The 27,343-nt window shown below is 39.4% G+C and overlaps 1 protein-coding gene across 1 annotated transcript in view; it reads left to right on the plus strand.

Moving 5' to 3' along the window:
• CNOT11 (CCR4-NOT transcription complex subunit 11) overlaps positions 1-27,343 on the plus strand; it is an 844,502-nt gene that overhangs the window by 259,657 nt on the left and 557,502 nt on the right. The window contains exon 7 of the mRNA XM_044071126.1: positions 15,791-15,814. Within this exon, the coding sequence (XP_043927061.1) occupies positions 15,791-15,814 (24 nt within the window). The remainder of the gene's footprint in view (positions 1-15,790; positions 15,815-27,343) is intronic.

A 27,343-nucleotide genomic window follows, 5' to 3' on the forward strand; every position in this document is an offset into this window, starting at 1 on the left:
ACCAGATCTTACCCTCTTTGTCGAGAAGCACTCAGGGTGTGGCAATGAGCGATTTCTTCTGACCACTTTCTAATTTCAGTGCATATTCCGGGAAGCTGCATCATGATTGCAGACAAATTGAGCAGGAGCATCCTAATGCCTCATGAGTGGTCTCTCAATCCTTTGCTTGCGGAAAGGATATTCTGCCAAGGCCAGCCCTGCTGCGATCTCTTTGCATCGCCCCTGAACAGTTACTTTGCCGTGATCCCCCCTCCAAGGGGGAGTTGACCGAGAGATGTTCTCCTTCACGATTGCCCCCCCCCCCCAGTCTGTTTTATGCGTTTCCACTGATGCTTCTTATTTCCCAGTTTTTGAAGAAAACGAATAGGTCGTAGAACAGGATAATTCTCGTAGTCCCATTCTGGTCTTGACGCCTATGGTTTCCCTTTCTTTGGTCTCACCTAATTCAGAAACCTTGAACTTTGGACCTAGGTCCAGAGCTCTTGTCCCATCCAGAGGGACTTGTTCATCCGAATCTTCAAAATCTCAATCTCACTGTGTGGTTTCTCCAGTTCCAGTGATTGCTAGGCATACTACTTTCACTTCCCCAGTTGAACAGCTTGTTCTAGCCTCCCATAACACTTTGAGTAGATGATTGTACATCAGCAAATGGCAAACCTTTTCAAAATGGACTACAAAGAGTAACCTTGACCCATATTCTGCACCCTTTACTAGGGTCTTGCAGTTTTTAGCATCACTTTTCGAAGCAGGAGCATCCACCTTGACTGTACAAGTGCATCTAGCTGCAATTTCAAACTTTCATAATGGTCTAAATGATATAGCTCTAATGTCCCACAAACTTTGTAAAGCTTTTCTGAAAGGAACCCTAATGCTCAGACCTCCATACAAGGACCCTTCTACACCTTGGGACTTCAAACTGGTACTGCAGTCTGTAATTAGTTCCCCATTTGAGCCATCCGCAAATCGCAATTTGAAGTATGTGTCTTGGAAAACTTTATTTTTGATTGCTATTACCTCTGCTCTGAGAATATCTGAGCTACAAGCCTTGTCCTGCCTCCTTACCTAGTCTTTCATAAGGACAGGGGTGTCCTTGTGAACAAATCCTTCCTTAATACCAAAAATAGTGTCTGAGACGAATATCAACCAGACTATACAACTTCACGTATTTTTTCTGAAATTTTCAAACAAGGGTAAATACTGTCTGCATTTGCTAGATTTTCTCAGACAATTACATTTTTACCTCCACAGAACAAAAGAATTTAGAAAATCTGATCAGTTTTTCTTTCTCTTGTACTACTCTAGGCAAACCAGTTTCTAAGGTTACTCTGGCTAAATGGCTCAAGGACTGTATAACCTTCATTTATAGAAAAGAAAATGCAACTACCAGGACCTGTAAAGGCACATTTTACGAGGGCAGTAGCTGCTTCTGCAGTCTTTCATTCCAGAGCTTCTATAGACAATACATGTGCAGCAGCTACTTGTGCATCCCTGCATGCCTTTATTACTCATTACAAGCTGGATCTGGTCTGTAGAGGATGAGCATCATTTAGTTCACTGATGCTCAGGAATATACTTCCGTGAGACCTCCCAAGATGCAGGTAGCTGGGGACTCTGTCCCACAGTCAAGATAAAGTGATGATTGACAACATCGGATAAAGAAGTTATGTCGTACCATAATGTTCCATCTGTGTTGTTGTTTACTTATCCTTGACATCCCCACCCTCCTTCCTCCTGCTTTTTGGACTTCTTGGTGGAACAGCTCTATCCCAGTGGAGTGGATTTTCTTTATGAATACAGATATGGTCTCTGTTCTATTATTTACTGTCTGTCACTCTGTTGTGCAAACTCGATCTGAGGTAATCCTGGGAGAGGAGCATTATGGGTGAAGCTAAGCGTGAGAGTTTTTGGAAGGCATGAGCTGGAATAACGGCCGAGTCGGTTCCGAGATGTGGAGCCGAACCCACAGTCAAGGATAAGTGAAGATCAACACAGATGGAATGTTGTGGTAAGACGGAACTTTTTTTTAAATCTCAAATTAATATTGCATTAACAGGAATAACTAAAATAGTTTAAATTTAGTGTGGAATCAATTTAGTTTATTACTACTTAATCCCTCTTGGTATGCACACAGTACCAGCATACAGATTAAACTCATCCATTTATATTGTTTAGTTAGCTCTGAATCAAACTTCAACCTAGGCAGCTTATCTCATTTCAGATATGCCCTGCTAGGTAACTGTAATGGGCAATTACCTCTTACCCCATTTATATAACATTTATTTCAGTGCAACTCCTACTGTGGCAGTTCTTAATTTATTTTGTTCTTACACAGAAATAAGACTGTAACATAGTGTCCTTCCTCACTCTTGAATTTATCTTAATTTATAAGCTAAGATGTTCACTTGTTCCAACTAAATAAGTTCTACTCTGAATGAAAGCAAAATGGCTTGAGTGCTAAGCATTAGTTCTGGAGAAGAGCAAGCTGTTGTACCAAAATAAATATTCCAATAAATTTTAACTTACTAGTGGCAAAGTACTAGCTTTTTATCCAAATGTACGGATTGTTTTTCATAGGACTGCCTCTGCCCACAGGTGCAACACCATTCCCATGCCCTGTCCCCAGTTCCCACTCATCTCCTCTTCATCTAAATTGATACTGTCGCACCTCTACCCCCTACGTCTCTGCTTCTATTTACTACACGTCTAATTACTCCTCCCCTATATTACACTAACCAGTGTCAAAAAATAGTTGCATACTTTACTTTATATTCCTTACTTTTCCCCATCTTTCTTGATCTTCAAACTACTCTGAGATCTTGCATAGACAAATCACGCCTCAACCATCTGGTAACTCTATTTTAGCATCACACAGTTTCTCTCTCGTACTCTGCATCTGTCTCTTTCAGTATGTCACAGTATAATGGCCAATCTCCAAATAACCATATTACCTACTCTTGCAGCTAACATCCCTAGTGTATCTTGCATACATTACATTTCTGCATTCAGCCAAAATTTACATATACACAGGCACTTGTATTCTCATCAAATCTAACTTGAACGAGACAACAAGCCACTCTTAATTTTTAATCTTTTCCAGCTTAATTCGACATAGCCCTCTTCAATTCCCCAAAACTGAAACTACTAAACCATAGTCATAAAAGTAAAACAAACCGTATCCAGTTAATTACCATTAAAAACCCAACCAGGGAAAAACCTTTCCATTTGTCTTTTATTGCCAAGTCTGGCATCATTCACACTTTTGTCCCACCCTTCCAGCTACTACCAAGTCATACATTAAAAATTTAAAATAGTTATAGTAAATCTGTGTATCAAATGCAGCAAGATTGTTGATTTTCACACCTGGATATCTCAACATTCCTCTGACATCTTAACTGTCACAGAAACCTGGCTCAAACCTAACACTGAAGACTCTGGAATTCTATACCTAAGCTACAATATAATTAGGGCAGATAAGCTACATAAAAAAAGGCAGTGGGAATTGCATTACTTTATCCCAGCTTCTGCAATTGCACAACCCATTCAAATCTCATTCCAAAGTTTGCCAGTGCTGAAATACTCTTTGCCTTCCTAAAAGTAAATTAACACAAAAATCCTTTGCACAATAACATTCTACATTTCACTAGGTCACAGTATACCAGTTCTGGTGGACATCCTGGCATGGATATCCAATACCATTCCAAATGAAACTTATCTTAAGTGATGTAAACATCATCTGGGACAAATTGACACTTTATTTCCATACCATCAGTATTAACCTCTTAAAATTCTCCTGAATCATCACCTAACCAGCTGGATATGACAAAAATACCAATCATGGATCTATCCTTGACAGAATTCTTGTATCTGACCTGTAAATATGCTAATACTAGTACTGTTTGTAACACTGAGACCTCCTACCAGGTTATATGTTTAGCTCCATATCACACATATCCAAAGAACATGAAATCAGAATGATCAGCAACCTGTCTAGCTTTAGCTCCCAATCTTGTGCTTGATATATTGCAAGGTATGAACTGGTTCCCGTTAAAAGTTCTACCTCTTGATGAAGCAGTAAATTACTTCAGCACTGTTTTCCTAGAAGCACTAATTAGTACTGCCCCCATTCAGAAAAAAAGAACCAAATCCAACCATGCTCCATGGCTAACAAAACTAAGTTAACTTATGACGGACAAGGGCAAAGCACTGACAAAGTGGCTAAAAACAAAACCAATATTCTACTTCAAAACTTTGGGCATTTACTTAATATGACTAAAAAACATAACAAAAAAAAAATACTTCTGCACTCATCTTCAAACCCATCACAAAAACAATCCACAGAAATTCTGGACTGCTACTAATTAATTACTTAATCCTGGAACCAGAAGACTCCACCCCATATACAAATAAAACTCCCCAGCAAACTGCCAGTATATTTAATTCTTACTTTATTGACAGCATAGCAAAGTTAACCTCTAAAACCTTCCCCCATCGCCCTTAATCCAAATAATTCCTACTATACCTGGCTTACATGGTACAACTGATCTTTTGAATCTTTTCTAACCTTTATCTATACCATCGCAAACAAATTTTAGTTTAATATGCCCAGATTTTAGACTACAACCTTTCTCGACCAACCACATAAAAAATTTTCTAGGAGCTTAAACCTAGCTTTTTCTCAGCAGGCAACTTTCCATTTGAATTCTGTTCTTAAAAGTTGCTGCTGAAGAAATATCCTATCCCATCACCATTCTCATAAGTAGAACCATCTCAGAATCCAAAGTCCCATCAATTTGGAAAAGGGTATTAATCATTCCTTTCTGTAAAGAAGGCAACTCCACAGAAGTATCTAACCATTAACATGGCATTGTAATCTCCCCCTTCTCCAAGGACAGCCCAGGGTACGTGGTCCCCATACGAGACTCAATTCCATGTCAGTGTCCTGGAGATGAGGGCAGTGCTCCTAGTGTTGCAAGCTCTGCATGTCCATCTTCCCTTAGGGATTAATGTTATCCAGACAGACAACATGTGTGTGGTCTTGGTACACAGGCACACAGACATGTCTGTGTGTACCAGACCACAGACACATTGTCTGTGTACCAGACCACAGACAACATGTCTATAGTCTGGTACATCAACAAGGGGGGGAGGGCAGGTTTTCTCCCCTGTGTACAGAGGCCACATGAGTGTGTGGGAGCGGGTGATCTCCACCAGCTGTTTGTTTTCTGGTGGCAACGCACATTCCGGGGATGTCCAACATCCTAGCCAACAGGCTCAGCAGGTCTGTCCTGATGCCTTAGGAGTGATGTCTGAATCCTTCGGTAGTGAAACAGATCTTTCTCAAGTGAGAACTTCCTTGCTGTGATCTCTTCACCTCTCCTTCCAGTCCGAAGTGCAGCAAGTTTTTCACTCTGAATCCCCCGCCTGGGGAAGCCCCCAGAGACACTGGTTCATGCTTGTCCCTCCAGTCTTCTGTATGCATATCCTCCTCTGCCACTCATACCAATATTTCTTCAGAAAGCTTGTAGGCTGGGGAGCTCTGTCATCTTCATTTCCCCATTCTGGCCTCGCCAAGTATGGTTCCCCTCTCTGGTCTCGGGTTGTGTGTCCACCCTGGATGTTGGATCTGATTCCAGATCTCATCTCTAATCCCTCAGGGATCCCCATCCAGACCTGGTCAGTCTTAAGCTCACCGTTTGGCTGCTTCATTTCCCATGATAGTCAGGACTCCCGGGATATCCTCAGTTGTCAAAAAGTGGAAATGTTTTTCTGTTTGGGCCTCTGATTGTGACCTGGACCCATTCACTGCCCTGGTTCAGGTGGTTTTAGATTTTTTAGCAAGTATTTTTCAACAAGGTGATAGTTCTTCTACGATCAAGGTCCAACTGGCAGCTTGTCTAACTTTCTTGTAGGCGACAACATGGCTTCTGTAGCTTCTTCTAAGTTTTGTAAAGCCTTTATGAAAGGCACCTTCTTGCTTTGGCCACAGGTTAAGGACTCAACGCTTCCTTGGGATCTCGCGTTAGTGCTGCAAGCTTTGGTCTTGTCCCCCTTTGAACCTGCAGCCACGGCGGACTTACAGTACAGTTCTTGTCCTGGAAGACGGCTTTCTTGATTGCCATTACTTCTGCGAAAAGGATCTCGGAGCTTCAAACATTGTTGGTCAAGCCTCCCTGTTTGGTATTTCATAAAGACAGGGTGTGATTGCGTACTAATCCATCCTTTCTTTCTAAAGAAGATTCGGAAGTCAAAATTAATCAAGTGATTAATCTCCCAGTTTTCTTTCCAAATTTTCAAAATAAGAGAATAGTACAAACTCCACTTATTGGATGTGCACAGACAGTTACATTTTTACCTGCGTAGGACTAAGTCATTTCTTAAGTTTGACCAACTTTTTATTTCCTGTTCTAAGCCCTTTTTAGGGAAACCAGTGGCGAAGGTCACCATTATCCGTTGCATTTCCCTGGCATATTAAGCTAGAGGTTTAACCCTACCAGGTCATGTTAAGGCACATTCCACTAGATCTATGGCTACTTCATCTGCTTTCTGGTCCAGAGTTTCTCTAGATGATATTTGTTCTGTGGCTACTTGGGCTTCTTCACACACTTTCATCTCACATTACAAGCTGGACATTTTATCCAGGAACAGGGCATCCTTTGGCTCCGCCGTGCACTGGGATATCCTTCCATGAGGGCCTCCCAGGTGTTTAGTAGCCGGGGACTCTGTCCCACAGGTTGAAGAGCAAATGAAGATAACAACGTCAGATAAAGAAGTTATGTACTCACCATAACGTTCCATTTGAGTTGTTGCTCTTCATTTGTCTTTAACCATTCCTCCCTCCTTCCTCCTGCCCTGTATAGGCTGTGTGGTGGTCTGGTTAGATGTGGAATGGTCACCATATGAGCATACTTCTCTTCTCCTATGCTTGATTAGGGAGATCCTTGTCATGAGAAGAGAATTGCATAACACTGAGATGCTTGGGTGGGCAGCAAACTCAATCTGAAGGGAGGAGGGAGACAGGGGATTATGGGTAGGGGAGGAGCTTGGAGCTCGGATCAGATGCTGAAAAGGTGGCCGAGTCGGATCTGTGCTGGATCCGAGTACCCACAGATTGAAGACAAATGAAGAGCAACAACTCAGATGTTGCATTATCGTGAGTACATAACTTCTTTTTTTCAACAACCTCTATAGCACACTAAAAGCAAAACTGGAATCGCATTGTAATAGAATTGCTAAATTTGCAACCAGTGCATCTGACCTCGCCTATCCACAGTGCTACTTTTCATTCTGTCTAATGGCTTGAACTTCTGCATAATTCTTAAATTCTTAGCTGGTTATAACTGCCACAAAATCATATACATACCCACTACATGCCCAGCTCTAAATTCTATAATCCACAACTGCATTCCAAATAGTTCCTTTCGATCTGAAGCTAAACAACTTCTGTCTGTAATAAAAAATAACACATCATTTGGCCAAAGTCTTTATTCCCTTTCAGTTGCCAAACCTCAACAGTCTACATATTAACTTTAGAGCCAGTAATAATCTGTTAACATTTAAACATGTGCTAAAAGAATTTTTAAATCCTGGACATGCTCCTGCTCGAAACCTGACTAAAATTTTGCAGCCTCCCCTATCTTATTACACCCCTCTGAACTACCTCATGTCCTGAACTCATCTCCTCTCCTAATATAATACTCCGTCTTTATTTTCCTAACTCTTAATATTGTTATGTATTTTTGAAGTAATGTACCTTTTTTCATCATTTGTATTGAACCCATTTCTAAAATTCACATCTTGTACTGCTCACTTTTCACTTCAGTTCTTGTGCATGAAGGAAACACTTCTGTAGCAATGTAATATTTTTTGTTAACTGAATATGCTCACTGAAAGTACTATACTAACGTACATGTGGCTGTGTAAAATTGTGTTATGTAAATCTTGTGCCTTGGAGTGCTTCTTCTTGCTCTTGCACTGAAAGTGGGTACTGTAGACCCAGTTAGACTTTCTTGGTAAAGAAATATCAGTAAGTAAACAAACTATTGTTAACTGGATTTCTAAGTCTATTTCCTTGTGTTACACCCACCGCGGGAAGTCTTTACCTTCTTCTGTAAAAAGCCTATTCTGCTAGAGCAGTTGTATCTTCTGGAGCGTCTCACAAATTTGATTCCAGAGCCATCCTAGAAGTAATAACTTGGTCTTCTGTATATACCTTTACCAAACATTATAGTGTAGATGCTTTCTCTAGATCCACAGCCTCCTTTCCTAGATCTGTTCTCTCTGGATTAATTGACAGTTCCCTTATATCTGATCCATCCACCCTTATCAAGCATTGGGAATCCGGCAACAGTTTTGAATACTGCAACAGTGCTCTAAGGAAGGTTATAGTACAGTTGTGTAAGAACTTACCATAACAGTAGATATCCTACTGATCCCTATTGCAGTATTGTTTTCCGCCCTACTGTGCTCCACCTTTGGCTTTAACTAGGTTTTATCCTACCACATATGGATCGAGGGTGAGATATTTTTTGCCTTCTCTGCTTTTGGCTGATCCCTTTCCCTATCTTGTATTCTCTGGTGTGTCAAGGTCTGCTGGCTTTGAGATAGTGTGAGGTTTTCACATGTATGTGCCCCTGTGCTTGTGGGTTTGCTTTTTGGAAGATTTTGGCTTTTATACTCTGGCCGGATGTCCAGGTTATGCAAGATAACCCAACCATTTGTAATACTGCAACAGTGATCAGTAGGACGTCTACTGTTATGGTAAGGTCTTACACAACTGTACCTTTTTCAGTCAGTCCAAAGTTTCAGCAAAGGAATTTCTTGGGATACTAGGATTTATGACATCCATGATTCTGATGTTTCCCCTAGCCAGACTTGACATGAGAAAGTTTCAGTGATACTTAAATCCATATGGTCCCAACATTGGTATTCCCTGACATTCCAGATTCCTGTATTGGAATTTGTAGAAGGGGATCTGCTTTACTGGAGCGATCAGTTTTATGTGAATCAAGGTCTCTTAATTTTCCCTTCCATCCCCAGCACAGTTTGTTAGTACAGAGGCTTCAGACCTTGCTTAGTGAGTGGTGTCTGTGGTAGTAAAAGTACAGTCTTCAGAACAAAAAGGAGAGATCAAAACACACAAGCATAAAGGAGATACTGGCAGTAATAAATGCTGTCAACACTCTTGTCATATCTAGTCCCCTGGACCAGTACAAGTCATTAAAGACCACACTACAGTAATGTGGTGCATAAATAAGGGGGTAGGAAAGATCTTAGTGTCTGTGTAGACTAGCCATGGTGGTCATGGGATGTAGATTTTCAGCACAATCCCACTGCATATAAATCTGACATCCCATCAGAGCAGTATTTTGTGGCAGACAAGCTGAGCTGGACCAGGTTAGACCCTTGTCAATGGAAATTGAATCATGGTTCATTAATTGATTCAGCTGTGGGGAACACCTCAGATACATGCTGCCATTGCAAGGAGGCCTGGAAAGCAAATGCATTTTTCATTTCCTTGGACAAGAATGTTTCTGTATGGTTTTCTACCCTTTCCTCTGATATCGAGTCCTGAAGATTCAGAAGGACACTGTAAGATTGTGGTGACTCCATTCTTGTCCAGGCAACAGTAGTTCTCCCTTCTTTCGAAATGACCAAAGGGCAATTACCACAGGCTTACAGACTGGATGTTATTTCACACAAGGCGGGGTTCTTTGATAAACCACAACATGAAACAACTTTAACTGACTGCCTGGATGATAGTGATGATACCGGTTAGGTACCTTTTTTCCTGAGGATGTGTAGCATTTATTAATGGAGGCAAAGAAATCTGCCACTAGGAAGTCATACATTAATAAATGGAAAAGATTTTATAGTCTGTGCCAAGACAAGAACCAGGACCCTTTCAAGGCTAGTATTTCTCTGGTTCTATAATATTTGTGAGTTTTCCACTGGCCTTTTTTACTGCTTTGTCTAGGTTAATTTGTCAGCCGTTTAAGCATGTCTTTTCATAGATCTTCCCCTTCCAGTGCATTCCCATGTTAAATTATTACATAGTAAACGTATGGCTTTTCCTTGGGATCTTAACTTTGTTTTGTAAAATTAACAATTGTTCCATTTGAACCAGTCCATTAGGCTGATTTGAGGTTCTTGACACTGAAAACAGTTTTACTGTTTGTTCAAAGTTGCAGGCTCTCATGTTGGGTCAACTTTATCTCATTTTTCAGAAAGAGGGGTTTCCTTCTTTTATGCCTAAAGTGGTATCCAAGTATACATTGAGCTAAGCTTCTGTATTCCTTTGTTCTTTCCAGAGCCTGAACACATGGGTAGAAAGAATTCATTATACTCTGGATGTCCAGAGTCAACTCAGATGTTATCTTGACAGAAAAGAAACTCTAATCAGTTATTAATTTCTTATGAAAGTAAGAAAAAAAGGACACCCAGTGTCAAAGCAGACTCTAAATGGTTATCTCATACTGTTTCCTTTTGTTATACCTATCACAGTAAAGTAATTCCAGGCAGAATCAAGCACTCTGTTGGTTTAATTAGAGGCTTTTTGGAAAGGGTGAATTTTAGAAGTATTCTACAATCAGCATCTTGTCCCTGTGTGCACCCATTTTACAAACTAGTTTCTTTTTACAGGTGTAGGATGGGCTTTGCTAGAACTATTCTTCAGGTGGGCCCAGACCCTCATCATTCCTGTCAGTAAGTTGACAGTTTTGTTCTCAATGTTTGAGTAAAGAATAAAGAATTCTCCTATTTTTGGACTTTCACTGGCAACTGAAGTTGAGTCTGGATAGAAGCAAAGTGATAAAAATCAAAACAAATATTTGTTTCCTAAATTTGAAGATAGTGTTACTGATAGCCAGACAGGCCATAAAATGTTACACATTAGTGTGTGTGTCTACCTATGTAAATATCTATGTAAACTATATATATATATATATATATATATATATATATATATATATATATATATATATATATATATATATATATATATATATATATATATTTTTTTTTTTTGACACTTTGCCCCCATTGCCTGCTGATCATCAGCCTCCCTCCTGGCCGGTCAGATCATTTCTTCCTCATCACTAGGGGAGAGGTTGACCTGGAAGGTCATACAGCTATCAGGGTGATTCATGTTTTTTTTTATGTTGTAACATTTCCCCCCATGAACATCCCCACTAAGAGTGGAAGGAGGACACACAATGGATAGACAATGGTGGATGTCCTTCACTTCCACAAAGGACATTACCAGCAAGCAGCCCGCCCCTTCTCCTAAACACAGGATGTGGTCTACTGTATCTCAACTCCAGTGGTCCTACCACCCTATATGCCACCTGAGCTCTCAAAGCCCTTTATTTTCCCCCCAGAAAGGGTGAGCAGGCTGTCCACCTTCACTCCTCACCTTCCTTCCCTCTCTGCCAGGTTCCTCCATTGCTGGTGCCACCAAATAAAATGTTGGTCAGCTGGATTACTGCTGGGGCTCTATCCTGCACCACAGAGCTAGGCTAGCACTTTTATGTTATTTTTTACTTTAAAACCAGTTGAAGGTCTTTGTAGGAAGGATTCAGGTTGCATTCTACAAGTGCCATTGGTACTTTTATGGCCTTTGTGAAAGGGTCACTACACAAAACATTTTGGAAGCATCCAGTTGGTCCTCTTTCCACATGTTCTCTAAACATTATAGATTGGTTCTTGTATTCAAGTTAGGAGCAGGGTTTGCTATTGCCATTCTAAAAGGCATGTTGCCCTCTATTCTTTTTCATTAGCTTAAACATCCTAACTGCATTGGGGACCAGCACTGGTAATCTTTCATGCGCTTATGACTACAGCTATGATCCACTTGAAGAACATGGTACAATGGTGTAGTCAACTTTCCAGAATTGTAGATTTTTTAGTGTGGTCACTGTTGCAATCCTTATTCCTTCCTTTCTCCCCACAATCCTTTGGAGCATGAGGGGCTGGCATGGGTATGCTTGTTATTCCCTCTATCTTGTTTATGCATCTCTTTCCATTGCTCCCACTTTTTTTAATCCTATTCAGATATCTCAAGAGGGTGAGTTCTTTCCAAGACCTCCTAAAAACGGTCTTGCTGTGCCACTGCTTCTTTTGGTATACTGTCTAAGGGAGAGACCAGAAAGAACCAAAGAATTTTTATACCAGGCATTGGGTTTACTTTGAAGGTAAGTTGATGCCACCCAAGCTGAATGAGATGGGCGTTGACTACTACTGCTTTGAAATTCTCATTGAGTGCCGCACCGCAGTCTATGGCAGACTTCCCTAAGATTATGACTAGACCAGTCACTACAGCTGAAAATTTACAGATACAGTAAGTTGACTACACAACTCTTCATACTTTTATCTGAATAGAACTGAAGATTACAGGAGGATTCACAACTGTTTATTTCTTATACTTCTAATGAGTTAACCAGTAAAGTTCCCATGTCCTCTTTGTCTAGATGGCTGCGTGGATGAACAAGGTGTTATCTCTTGAAACAAGGGTTCATTCCATGAGGGCTATGGCTACCTTGCAGGTCTTTTAAGTGTGTCCCCATTTGATGCTACATGTGCAGCTTCAACTTTGACCTCTGTGTACTTTCCCAAGGTATTTGTAGCTTTATTTGGTGTCCCAGTCTCCATAATCCTTTTGGAGCCACTGTTATTTTGAATATCCTTTCATGGAGCCACCCATGTAGGTCATTTGGGAACTCTATCTTAATGGCCGAGGAGGATGAATCAGATGACATCAGATGTGAAAGGTTCGTATTTACCATTAAGATAAATTGGCATGGTCATGATTCATTTGCCTCAGCATTCCCACCGGCCTGCAGAAGATGGGGCTTCCCACTGAGATGTGTTTGCATGGTGTGAGCATGTTCTGTTGCTCCTTTTCGAGAGATGCACTCCAGATCTTCAGGAAGGTGGCAGTGTGTAGGGACTTGGAGGTAAAGAAGATTAACAAGCCTGGATAAGTGTTATCAGTGCTGATGAAGCTGAAAGCTGGTGTTCTAATAAGTTTGACTGAGAAGAATGAGTCACAGTAATTATGTAACTTCCAGTTAGCATATGGTAAAGTGGAAAACTTGTTTTGCTTTCTTTTGTAATGATCAGTGTACCTGGCTGAAATTTGAGTAAGGAAAGAACCAATCCAGATTGAGAAAGTAGATCATTCTTACCTTGCAGGGAGAGCTTTGTTTAAAAATCATATATAAAAGAAAGTTACCCAAGAGTATCCTCTGAGGAAAAGATTAACTCAGAGCCAGATTCTGAAGAAATATCACATAAACGTGCTAATTCAAAAAACTGTTATTAATACAATCAAGATAGCTTTATGTAAAATTAAAAGGGCGTTTCAAATGCTGTTAGCAAAGTCCTTAACTGCAGATAGAAAGATGAGGTATTGATCTGATGTCAGTTTTCATTCCATCCTCAACTAATGGGTTCAGATCTGATCCTGACTTAGCTGTTGCAAAAGCTCGTGGCAACCTTGAACTCTCGAGGTTCTCCCTTACCCACAATGCACCAACCCCAGGTACCTTAGATCTCATTTGTCACTTTCAGTGAAAGATGTGGGACCTCTACTCCCGAGCCAAGTGATTTCTTTTGTTCTCAAGATTAATATTTTCTAGTCTAAATTGGTTTAAATCTTAGGTCTGTTTAATTTCTCTTGCCTATAGCTCCTTTTAGTACAGTTTTTACTACATTAACCTTCTTTTTTCCTCTCGTACATTCTGTACTCTTGAATATTATACTTTGTATTCTTCTACATTTTCTGTAGCTTTGTTAGTACCATTGCTGATATTCTCTTTCTACAGTTTTTGTAGTCCTGATAAGTACCATTATTGGTATTTTCTTTATTTTTTCTATACTTTGTCTAAGTTCTGGTATCTGTCTTCTAACATGTTTTTGCTGTTACGGCTGAGAAAGAGGCCCTGCCAGGTTCAAAAAATTCCTCAAGTGTGGGCTCAAAATTCCATTTTCAGATGCTCACACCTTAAGCGTATATTGTTTAGGCCCCCTGCATTTACAAGAAGACTGTACCATCTGTCATTGGTTTAATCCTAGAGCTATTACAAAAAGGAAAGAAAAACTGATTCTTAAAGGGTTGCTTCCTTCCTCTTTTGTAGAGGCTTTATCTGGAGCTTCACCTGCAAAGTCAGAGGTCAAAATCACCTTCTCTGAGCCTTTCACTTCTTCCTCAAGGGCATTGGATCTACCTAGAAAAAGGCATCTGTTGGATCTGACTCCTCCATTGGGTCATAAAAGAAAATCAAAAATGCAGGATGGGACTTCATCCTCAGATCCAAAATAAAAAAGGGAAGGGTTATTAGATCAGACCTCAACATCTAATCTGAAACATAAAAAGATACGGATCCAGCTGCTATGGATCCTATGCAGAAATTGTCCAGCCCCTCTACTTCTTCAAGCTTGATATTACCTAGGACCAGATATTCCCCTTCTGTGGAACGTCTCCCTTCGAGGTTCCCATTAACTTTTTTGGAAAGATCAAAATCTCCATCTGCAATTTCCACTCATCCTTCTAGGAGTCTTATGGAAGAAGATGTGAAGAGATTGGTCAGAAGAATTCTCTTGGTGCAGAGCCTGACAAGTGTTCATTTGGCTCCTACTCGTTTGAGTCAGGAGGGTCCAAACCTTCACTACCCCCTTTTTACCAGTTCCTCTTCTGACTCTTTTTCCATGGGCCCAGAATCCTTGAATCGGAGCCATCTGGCTTCATGTGCCTCTGATACAAGGATATCCTTTCCTCTGATCCAAGGCTTGCTTTGAGCTTTTCAGTTCATTTGGATCCAGAGATTTCTCTGAGCCAAGGCTACCCTGTCAGATCCAAGGTGTTGGAGTCAACACCAAAGTTTTCGGAGCCGTGTCTGCGCCTCTGGGCCTTGGCATGGGTTAGTCCGGCTCCGACTTCTGTATTGGGGGAGTTTCCTCAGAGCAGAGAGGGACTATGGTCCAAAAGCTCATCTTTTCAAATCCAGGTTCCTATCCCTCTCTGAGGAGGTCTGCCTTTGAGGTTATGGAGAGAGGCTTGTCTGCCTTAGTAACCTAGAAGGTTCCTACACCCTCAGGTCATCAGTCTGCAGCCTTGCTGTCTCTGCGCTTGGAGTGTCACTTCTCCTCTCCACAAAGACAGTGGGTACCAAAACCCCAGACTTCCCAACAGGGTGTCTTGACTTCTGATACCTCCCCAGAGCATCTCACTGAGATGGTCCCTGAAACATACAAGAGGAAGTGCTTGGATTCCCCAGAGGAATCTATCACAGACGCTACAAACTTTGATGAAAGTGAAGGGTTCCCACGATCACCTCCTGATGATGTCTCATTCAGAGACATCTTTGAAATCCTGAAACAGAGAGGTGGCCCAGCAACCTTTCGTCCGAGGAGTCTGTATTCCTGGAGACTGTCAGTACTGGCCTGTCTACATCCTCGGTGACTCTGCCCGATGATGAGCTCATTGAGTTGATCTTTTGGTGGGCATAGAAGGATCCTGACACCATTGAACCAATACCTCAGAGGCTTGACAGAATTATGATGGGACTGGAAGACTAGCAGTTTTGGGCAAAAAGGGTGCTTGTTGATGCCATGGTCATGGCGACGGCTACTAAGAAGGAACTTGCTGTGGAGAGTTCCACAGTTCATCCCCTCAACAAGGAGTCTCGGGCAATGCACAGGTTTGGGAATTGTCTGTGCTTCAGTGACCTTCACCTTAAGGTCACTGACCTCTCTGGCACATTTCACCAGGTTACAGAAAGACATGGTTAAGCAGCTTTCTGACACCCTCTCAGGATCCGTTTCTGAAGAAGTACGTACATTGGTGACTTCTCAGTTAGCTACCCTGCAATTGATTTCCAATTCTTCCATGAGGCTTATTTCACGCACAGCAGAAGGAACCTCAAGAGCAGCAGCTTCAGGCATTTCCATAAGGAGACCTGCTGGATGGACTTATGTGATTTTGCGGAGCGCTTCAAGTCTTTGTTTGTCAGTGCTCCTTTTGATGGCACATCCTTTTTTGGCCCCAAAGTAAGAGACAAATTATCCAGGTGTGAAAAGGCCAGAAAGGCCCTGTTGGCCATGTGCGTACATTTTTCCACCCCTCAAAGATCCTTTTCCAGGAATCAGTGAGGTAGTGGAAAATATGGTTCAGAAAGTCCCAGGACACACATGGAGGAGACTTCCCCAGGGGTAGAGGGGGGGAACTGCAATGATAGATGCCACCCTCAGAGTCTTTCTTTGGCAGACCCTTCCAGTGCTCCTGAACGGAGGCCCGATTGCCCCCCCCCCCCGGTTGGGGGTCGATTATCCCTGCACAGGCGAGGCTATCTAGAAATAACTACAGATATGTAAAAACAGAGAGCAAACCAACGAATTCAGTCCAATGCAATGTCAAGTACGAGACACCAACCAGTTGTTTTTAGCGCTTTCATCCACTTTAATTTTCCAGTGAACTTCCTCAGAAACAACTACACCATCCTTCAGAACAGCTTAAATACTCAATCAAAATACTTAATGATTAATTATCCAATAGATTATTAAAATTTTAAAGCTACAACAGTGAAAAACTAAAATTTGTATATGAATACACACAATTAAAAATTCTATGTATATAAAAATAATATAATATAATGCAAGTTAAACTAGTGGTGCAAGGTGACAATTGATAGCATCAAATACCAGCAGGTGTTACACTTATTAAATTTCATTAAAAAATGAAAAAATAATAATTAATTAATTTTTCATTTCCAAAAAACATTTTATATTAATAGTCTCATTTAAGCCTGGCTTTCTATCTGCCCCCAAATAAACTTGCCAAATGGATTCCTTACATTCTAACAGCAATTTTTTGTTGCCAATAAATATACCATTGTTAATACTGTCTAATACTGAAAATAAAAACTTTTAATATTCGGTAACCAAGAATTGGTTAGAACTATAGGTATAAAACCTAATTTCACCTATAAAAAGGTGGTTAATATTAAAAATATTTTAGAAAAAACTCATAGTTCTAATAGAAATATGAGTGAAGTTGTCAACACTAGAGGGACCTTTCCCTGTTATAACTGTAGACAATGTAGGTACATCAATAATTGTTCTCCAGTTTATTTTCAACATTTATGTATGACCCATTGGTCCAAAATGTATTATACATGTAATTCCACCATGGTCATTTATGTAGCTCAATGTCAAACGTGTCCAGGTTACTACATAGGAATGACCACTAGAGCCCTTAGGGTTAGAATTAGTGAACATCTTTTAGCTATTAAAAAGAAGGATCTAAATAATGCTTTAGCTAGGCATTCGGTGGAGTGTAATCAATTCAAAAAGTTTTTATTTTCAGTATTAGACAGTATTAACAATGTTATATTTATTGGCAACAAAAAATTGCTGTTAGAATGTAAGGAATCCATTTGGCAAGTTTATTGGGGGCAGATAGAAAGCCAGGCTTAAATGAGACTATTAATATAAAACGTTTTTTGGAAATGAAAAATTAATTAATTATTATTTTTTCATTTTTAATGAAATTTAATAAGTGTAACACCTGCTGGTATTTGATGCTATCAATTGTCACCTTGCACCACTAGTTTAACTTGTATTATATTATATTATTTTTATATACATAGAATTTTTAATTGTGTGTATTCATATACAAATTTTAGTTTTTCACTGTTGTAGCTTTAAAATTTTAATAATCAATTGGATAATTAATCAATTAAGTATTTTGATTGAGTATTTAAGCTGTTCTGAAGGATGGTGTAGTTCTGAAGAAGTTCACTGGAAAATTAAAGTGGATGAAAGCGCTAAAAACAACTGGTTGGTGTCTCGTACTTGACATTGCATTGGACTGAATTTGTTGGTTTGCTCTCTGTTTTTACTTGGTTTGCTTGGTTCTTTATATTCATTTAACTACAGATATGTGTTTGCATAGAATTATTTCCAGAGGCTATATAATACCATTTTCCCTTCCTCCTACTCCTTCCAAAAAAATCCCTAATGTTTCTACCCAATCAAAGAGTGGGCAGCAGTTCGGGTACTAAAGCTGCTTGAAAGAGTCATCCAAGAGTTCCCCCCCTCCAGACTGGATAGGATCCGGAACTTACTCTAGATTCTTTTTAGTGCCAAAGAAAACAGGGGACTGGAGACCAATTCTTGATCTCAGCAATTTGAACAAATCCGTTCCACATACCAAGTTCTGGATGGTCACGTTTCAGTCCATTCCCTTTTTGGAGAAGGGCAACTGGATGTGCTCGATAGACCTTCAGGATGTGTACTATCACATAAAGATGAACAGATGATCCGGAAGGTTTTTAGGCTTCCAGCTTGAAGCCATTTATTACCAGTTCAGAGTTTTTCCCTTTGATCTCACCTTGGCCCCCAGGGTGTTTACCAAGTGCATGGCAGTAGTAACAACTCACTTGAGACTGCATGGATTCTGGGATTTTCCATATCTAGACGAGTGGCTCATTTCTACTCCAAGCAGGTATCAAACCATAATGGCAAGAAAAAAGGTTCTCCCTACCACACTCCTTTCTGGGGTTAAACATAAACTATGAAAGTGCAAAATCCCAAAGAATAAGGCATCACGCTTGGAACAACAAATTAATTTATAATAAAGCGCTTTTCGTCCACACCAAATAGTCAAACTTCATCAGATACAAGTACTTCTTTCACAAGAAACAGTTTAAGTAACCCTCTCAGTAAGTCACATGACATTCCAGCTAAAAAATTAAAGTGCTAGTCACATCTATTTAAGAAATAACAGCATATATTTAAAATGACTGTGTTAATATTTCTAAAATCCACAATTACACTAGTTAAAACAAAAATATGTTGAATGTCTGTCCAACAATTAAATTGAACAGTGAGCATAAGTATAAAACTTAAAAATGAAGCAATGCGGGAATTGCCATTACTATAGGTACATGGACGTGGGACTCAGAACAGTAGTGAACAATAATAAGATAACCTGTAGAATGAAACACAACTGTAGCTCTGTGATGGTGGTTTATTTAGCCAAGTGTCAGTTGTGTGAATCTGTCTACATAGGCAAAACAGAAAGAAGGCCTAAGGATAAGAGTCTACGAACATGTATATAATATTAGTAGACAAAAAATGGAAAATGCTTTGCCAAAGCATATCTTTATGAATCCTGAACACACATTTAAATTTCGAGTTATAGATCAGGTGGCACAGAATCCTAGGGGAGGCCCTATCCAGTTAGAACTCGAAAGACTAGAACTTATTTGGCAAATTCGATTAAATGCCTACAACCACCAGGACTCAATGATATGTGTTCCCTAATGTGTATTTTGAAATTGAAAAAAATCTAATGAGATAGTATTGGGTACCTTCCCCTAAATATACTTTTACATGTTTAAGTTTTATACTCGTACTCACTGCTCTATTAAATTGTTGGACAGACATTCAACATATTTTTGTTTTAATTACTGTTTGTGTCTTTCGGCTTTTCCCGGTTAGGGGTCGCCACAGCGGAACTCTGGTCTGCTAATGATTGGTAGTGGATGTTTACGTACCGGGTTACCAGCACTGACACACAACCTTCAACGAAGGCACGACCCATTCACGTATGCCTCTACACAGAAGACGCTCTAGCTGAGAATCGAATGGGACAACGTCTTGCTATGAGGCGACAATGCTACCGCAGCACCACCACCGCAGTTTTTGTTTTAATTACTGTAATTGTGGATTTTAGAAATATTAACATGGTCATTTTAAATATATGCTGTTATTTCTTAAATAGATGTGACTAGCACTTTTAGCTGGGATGGCATGTGACTTACTGAGAGGGTTATTTAAACTGTTTCTTGTGAATGAAGTACTTGTATCTGATGAAGTTCGACTCTCTGGTGTGGACAAAAAGCACTTTATAATAAATTAATCTGTTGTTCCATGTGTGGTGCTTTATTCTTTGGGATTTTGCAGTTTGTTTTCTTGTGTTTCGTTGGAATAAGATTGTCTTTCGTAATTGATGGCAACCAACACGTTGGATTCAACCCCTGAACTGTTTTCCAGTACTGGGAGTGATGCGGATGATTTAGACAACCTTACCATCTTAGTTCACGCTCTTTCCCAACAAGTGGAACGGCTTAGTCACAGGTTGGATTTGCTTAACCCAGCACAACAGCAACAACAAGACTCAACTCACTCTGCACAACCTAATAGTGGAAATGCTTCTTTTTGTGTTTTTGGGTTGTTAAACCAAACTGCTTCTCAAATTCAACATGTGAACTTTTGCAGAATGGACTTACCAACCAACGTTAACAACCCAGCACAACAACCAGTGAATAAAAACCTTATTGGGTTTTCAATGTTAAAGGATTGGCTAACTTCACCATTGGGCTTTAATGCACCTAATTCAGCACAAACAGCTGGGAACTCGGACAGGGATAAGGTGAATATTTCTGATTTGTTAAATATATTTGATCAGAATTTGTTAAAGTATAAAAAAATTGAGCCTAGAAATTTTAATATTTTCAGGAATGTATAAAACTTGAAATAGTACCTAAAGGGCTAAGACTCTATCAGTATCCCACAGGTTTGGTCCCAGATTCACTGTTTCACTTGGACTTAAGTTATGTAATTGACAGGGGCTGGACTTATTAGACTTAATGTGCAAACACTGCAACCTGTTTGCAGAGGAAATAACAGATGCAGTTTCCGTATTGGATGTTCAGATTAAAACTCATTTGGACTTTGACCGTTATAGATATGATTATGCACGGATCTTTCAGAGTATAGACCAACACATTAACAAAATTAAACTAACTAAAGTCAAATTAGAAAGGGATCATGCTCAGTACCTAAACAAGACTGTCTATCCACACCCCCCTACATCACAAGCGTGGAATGTCATAGGATGCGGTGCCAACTATGAGCTCAGTGTCAATCATGCTAGTAATGAGGGGAATAGTGAGTAAGCTGTGCCTACACAGACTGTGAGCAGGTTTCCAACTAGGACTATGAAAGTCCAGAGCAAAATGAAACTGTGAAAAGGAGCTTGCTTTTACAAAACCAACAAACATGCTCCATTTTTAATGATAACCAGCACAACAGCAATAAACAGCCTCCTCAAAATGCTTCCAACCAGGGTTTTACCAGAGGGAAATACCAGCACAAATGGAAATGATGGAAGAAGCACAACAAATGGAGGTTAACAACACAGCAGAAGTTAATGACATTACTTATGGATGTAATTCTTTGGTTATCAAAAATGCTGAGGGTGACTTTTACATTTACAACTATTCCTCATTTGATGTGACTGTTGAACTTGCTTACATTTTGGCTAATAGGCTGGCTTTCATTCCCTTGAGGAGAATGGACATTACTAAATGTATTTTATACCTGAAACATTTTGTAAGAAAATTAAATTTTAAAGCTGTTCTAGGTAATACTAGTATAGAGGACCAACAGTTTAGGATAGCCAGCTTGTTTAATCCACCACTGCATAACCTTTTACATACTTTTGAACGAGTTTGTGAACTTGATTTCAGGATGTTACAGTCCACCAATAAAAGGTCCGCAAGTAACTATAACTTGAGTAAGGATGAGCAACCCTGGCTTAATGTGTTAAGGTCAACTAATGTCAGAGTCATGAAACCAGATAAGGGTGGGGGGCTGGTATTTATGGACTCTTCACGATGATAAGATTGAATCTATTTTGAATGCTGATTCTTACCAACAAGTTTCATTAAATGAATACAATACAGCTAATCAACATATAAGAATTTACATTAATGACTTATACATTAAAGGAAAAATAGACATACATTTATACAACTACATGCAAATACTGACACCTATGGCACCAGTCATGTTCGGAGTCCCTAAAATTCATGAGGACCTTCAAATTCCACCACTGAGGCCCATTTTAGATTGTAGAAATTCAGCTACATACGCATGTGCAAAAGTGGTGGATTCAGTGCTGAAAAAATGTGTACAAACTGAGGCACAAATTTGCAGGGACTCCTGGACATTTCTTGGAAAAAAATTAATTAACTTTACTTCAGCGCACATTACAGTTTTCTTACAGTGGATGTAAGAGACCTGTATATATCCATACCGCACGACGTAGGCATAGAATGGATGGGAAATCTTCTAAGGAGCAAAGGCGCCCCAAGCACAGATATTTCCTTGGTTGAAGAATTGTTAGACATTGTACTGTCCAACAATTTCATTCATTTAAAAAAAAAAAAAACTTATTTACAAACAATGGGAGTAGCAATGGGGTCACCTTGTGGCTCCAGTTTTGCCAACTTAGTAATGGCTTATTGGGAACACACATTTTCAACATCCAGGAAATTACCAGTCAAATAGTATATTTTACACGTTACCTGGATGACATTTGTTTTGCTAACAAAAGGTATTGAACTGGTAGCTGAAAAACTTGTGCATTATTCAACACCACCACCCAATTTTTAGATTTCACCCACAACTTTCATGAACATGCACTTTCCTTTCTAGATGTACAAGTAAGAAAAAAACAATGAGGAGGGGAGATATGAAGCTAAATTTTTCAGGAAACCAACTTATTCAAACATTCTTGCACTACACAAGTGCTCATCCATACTGCCAAAAAAGGTCAGTGGTTAAAGGGCAACTCGTACGGGCTTCCAGAATGGTAACTACTGAAATGGATTTCCACAACGAATGTGAATTTTTAAAACAAATGTATATGAGAAGAGCCTACCCAACCTCATTATTGGATGACTTAATAGATGAAGTCAGGTCCAAAAGGCATAATGGCTTTTATAGGCCAATTTTAAACATAAATCAGACTGTAAACATTTCTTCCCCGGATACTATACAGTCAGAGGAGTCAATACATGTAGTAACAACACCACCACCACTTCTTGCTTCAGAATGTAACTTTAGTCTAGGTTTTGTCATGACATTTAACTTGGACTTTAGCTACATTAGAGCTATAGTTTGCAAAACTGGGGTATTCTTACAGAAGACAAGGAATTAGTAGCGAAACTGGGGCCTTCTCCTAAATTTATTTTGAGAAGAGCTACCAGTTTTAAAAATCTGCTCGAACGAAACACTAAATCCAACTCAGTTTATGCAGGAATGAAGCAATGCGGGAACTACCATTACTGTAGGTACATGGGCACGGGCCTCACAACAATAGTGAACAGTAGTAAGATAACCTGTAGAATGAAACACAACTGTAACTCTATGATGGTGGTTTATTTAGCCAAGTGTCAGTTGTGTGAATCTGTCTGCATAGGCAAAACAGAAAGAAGGCTTAAGGATAAAGTCTACGAGCATGTATATAGTATCAGTAGACAAAAAATGGAAAATGCTTTGGCAAAGCATATCTTTATGAATCCTGAACCCACATTTAAATTTCGAGTTATAGATCAGGTGGCAAAGAATCCTAGGGGAGGCCCTATCCAGTTAGAACTCGAAAGATTAGAACTTATTTGGCAAATTCGATTAAATGCCTACAACCACCCAGGACTCAATGACATGTGTTCCCTAATGTGTATTTTGAAATTGAAAAATCTAATGAGATAGTATCGGGGACCTTCCCCTAAGTATACTTTTACATTTTTAAGTTTTATACTCGTACTCACTGTTCTATTAATTTGTTGGACAGACGTTCAACATATTTTTGTTTTAATTACTGTAATTGTGGATTTTAGAAATATTAACATGGTAATTTTAAATATCTGCTATTATTTCTTAAATAATGTGACTAGCAGTTTAAATTTTTAGCTGGGATGTCATGTGTCTTACTGAGCTGGGATGTCATGCGACTTACTGAGAGGGTTATTTAAACTGTTTCTTGTGAATGAAGTACTTGTATCTAATGAAGTTCGACTGTTTGGTGTGGACAAAAAGCACTTTATAATAAATTCATTTGTTGTTCCAGGTGTGGTGCTTTATTCTTTGGGATTTTGCAGTTTGTTTTCTTGTGTTTCGTTGGAATAAGATTGTCTTTCGTAAATGATGGCAACCAACACGCTGGATTCAACCCCTGAATTGTTTTCCAGTACTGGGAGTGATGCGGATGATTTAGGCAACCTTACCATCCTAGTTCAAGCTCTTTCCCAACAAGTGGAAAGGCTTAGTCACAGGTTGGATTTGCTTAACCCAGCACAACAGCAACAACAACAAGACTCAACTCACTCTGCACAACCAAACAGTGGAAATGCTTCTTTTTGTGTTTTTGGGTTGTTAAACCAAACTGCTTCTCAAATTCAACATGTGAACTTTTGCAGAATGGACTTACCAACTAACGTTACAACCCAGCACAACAACCAGTGAATAAAAACTATCCCCGAGGCTTATTGGGTTTCCAGTGTTAAAGGATTGGCTAACTTCATCATTGGGCTTTAATGCACCTAAGTCAGCACAAACAGCTGGGAACTCGGCCAGGGATAAGGTGAATATTTCTGATTTGTTAAATATATTTGATCAGAATTTGTTAAAGTATAAAAAAAATTGAGCCTAGAAATCTTAATATTTTCAGAAATGTATAAAACTTGAAATAGTGCCTAATGGGCTAAGACTCTGTCACTATCCCACAGGTTTGGTCCCAGATTCACAGTTTCACTTGGACTTAAGTTATGTAATTGACAGGGGCTAGACTTGTTAGACTTAATGTGTAAACACTGCAACCTGTTTGCAGAGGAAATAACAGATGAAATTTCCGTACTGGATGTTCAGATTAAAATTCATTTGGACTTTGACCGTTATAGATATGATTATGCACGGATCTTTCAGAGTATAGACCAACACATTAACAAAATTAAACTAACTAAAGTCAAATTAGAAAGGGATCATGCTCAGTACCTAAATGAGACTGCATATCCACACCCCACTACATCACAAGCATGGAATGTCATAGGATGCGGTGCCAACTAATAAGCTCAGTGTCAATCAAGCTAGTAGTGAGGGGAATAGTGAGCAAGCTGTGTGCCTACACAGACTGTGAGCAGGTTTCCAACTGTGACTATGAAAGTCCAGAGCAAAATGAAACTGTGAAAAGGAGCGAGCTTTTACAAAGCCAACAAACATGCTCCAATTTTAATAACCAGCACAACAACAATAACCATCCACCGCAAAATGCCTCCAACCAGGGTTTTACCAGAGGGAAATACCAGCACAAATGGAACCAATGGAAGAAGCACAACAAATGGAGGTAAAACAACTCAGCAGAAGTTAATGACATTACTTATGGAAGTAATTCTTTGGTTATCAAAAATGCTGAGGGTGACTTTTACATTTACAACTATTCCTCATTTGATGTGACTGTTGAACTTGCTATCATTTTGGCTAAGGGGCTGACCTTCATTCCCTTGAGGAAAATGGACATTACTAAATGTATTTTACACCTGAAACGTGTTGTAAGAAAATTAAATTTAAAAGCTGTTCTAGGTAATACTAGTTTAGAGGACCAACAGTTTAGGATAGCCAGCTTGTTTAATCCACCACTGCATAACCTTTTACATACTTTTGAACGAGTTTGTGAACTTGATTTCAGAATGTTACAGTCCACCGGTAAAAGGTCCGCAACTAACTATAACTTGAGTAAGGATGAGCAACCCTGGCTTAATGTGTTAAGGTCAACTAATGTCAGAGTCATGAAACCAGATAAGGGTGGGGGGCTGGTATTTATGGACTCTTCACGATGATAAGATTGAATCTATTTTGAATGCTGATTCTTACCAACAAGTTTTATTAAATGAATACAATACAGCTAATTAACGTATAAGAATTTACATTAATGACTTGTACACTGAAGGAAAAATAGACATAAATTTATACAACTACATGCAGATACTGACACCTATGGCACCAGTGATGTTCGGAGTCCCTAAAATTCATGAGGACTTTCAAAATCCACCACTAAGGCCCATTTTAGATTGTAGAAATTCAGCTACATACACATGTGCAAAAGTGGTCGATTCAATGCTGACAAAATATGTACAAACTGAGGCACAAATTTGCAGGGACTCTTGGATATTTCTTGGAAAAAAGTTAATGAACATTACTTCAACGCATAATACAATTTTCTTACAGTGGATGTAAGAGACCTGTATATATCCATACCACACGACGTAGGCATAGAATGGGTGGGAAATCTTCTAAGGAGCAAAGGCACCCCAAGCACAGATATTTCCTTGGTTGAAGAATTGTTGGGCATTTTACTGTCCAACAATTTCATTCATTTTAAAAAAACTTATTTACAAACAGTGGGAGTAGCAATGGGGTCACCTTGTGGCTCCAGTTTTGCCAACTTAGTAATGGCTTATTGGGAACACACATTTTCAACATCCAGGAAATTACCAGTCAAATAGTATATTTTACACGTTACCTGGATGACATTTGTTTTGCTAACAAAAGGTAATGAACTGGTAGCTGAAAAACTTGTGCATTATTCAACACCACTACCCAATTTTTAGATTTCACCCACAACTTTCATGAACATGCACTTTCCTTTCTAGATGTACAAGTAAGAAAAAAACAATGAGGAGGGGAGATACGAAGCAAAATTTTCAGGAAACCAACTTATTCAAACATTCTTGCACTACACAAATGCTCATCCATACTGCCAAAAAAGATCAGTGGTTAAAGGGCAACTCGTACGGGCTTCCAGAATGGTAACTACTGAAATGGATTTCCACAACAAATGTGAATTTTTAAAACAAATGTTTATGAGAAGAGCCTATCCAACCTCATTATTGGATGACTTAATAGATGAAGTCAGGTCCAAAAGGCATAATTGCTTTTATAGGCCAATTTCAAACATAAATCAGACTGTAAACATTTCTTCCCCGGATACTATACAGTCAGAGGAGTCAATACATGTAGTAACAACACCACCACCACTTCTTGCTTCAGAATGTAACTTTAGTCTAGGTTTTGTCACGACATTTAACTTGGACTTTAGCTACACTAGAGCTATAATTTGCAAAAACTGGGATATTCTCACGGAAGGCAAGGAAGTAGTAACTAAACTGGGGACGTCTCCTAAATTTATTTTGAGAAGAGCTACCAGTTTTAAAAATCTGCTGGAACGAAATACAAAATCCAACTCAATTTATGCAGGAATGAAGCAATGCGGGAATTTCCATTACTGTAGGTACATGGGCGCGGGCCTCACAACAATAGTGAGCAATAATAAGATGACCTGTAGAATGAAACACAACTGTAACTATATGATGGTGGTTTATGTAGCCAAGTGTCAGTTGTGTGAATCATTCTATATAGGCAAAACAGAAAGCAGGCTTAAGGATAGAGTCTACGAACATGTATATAATATCCGTAGACAAAAAATGGAAAATGTTTTGGCAAA

Source organism: Protopterus annectens, chromosome 5.part0 (assembly GCF_019279795.1).
Source record: "Protopterus annectens isolate FY-2018-M chromosome 5.part0, PAN1.0, whole genome shotgun sequence".
Taxonomy (NCBI): domain Eukaryota; kingdom Metazoa; phylum Chordata; order Ceratodontiformes; family Protopteridae; genus Protopterus; species Protopterus annectens.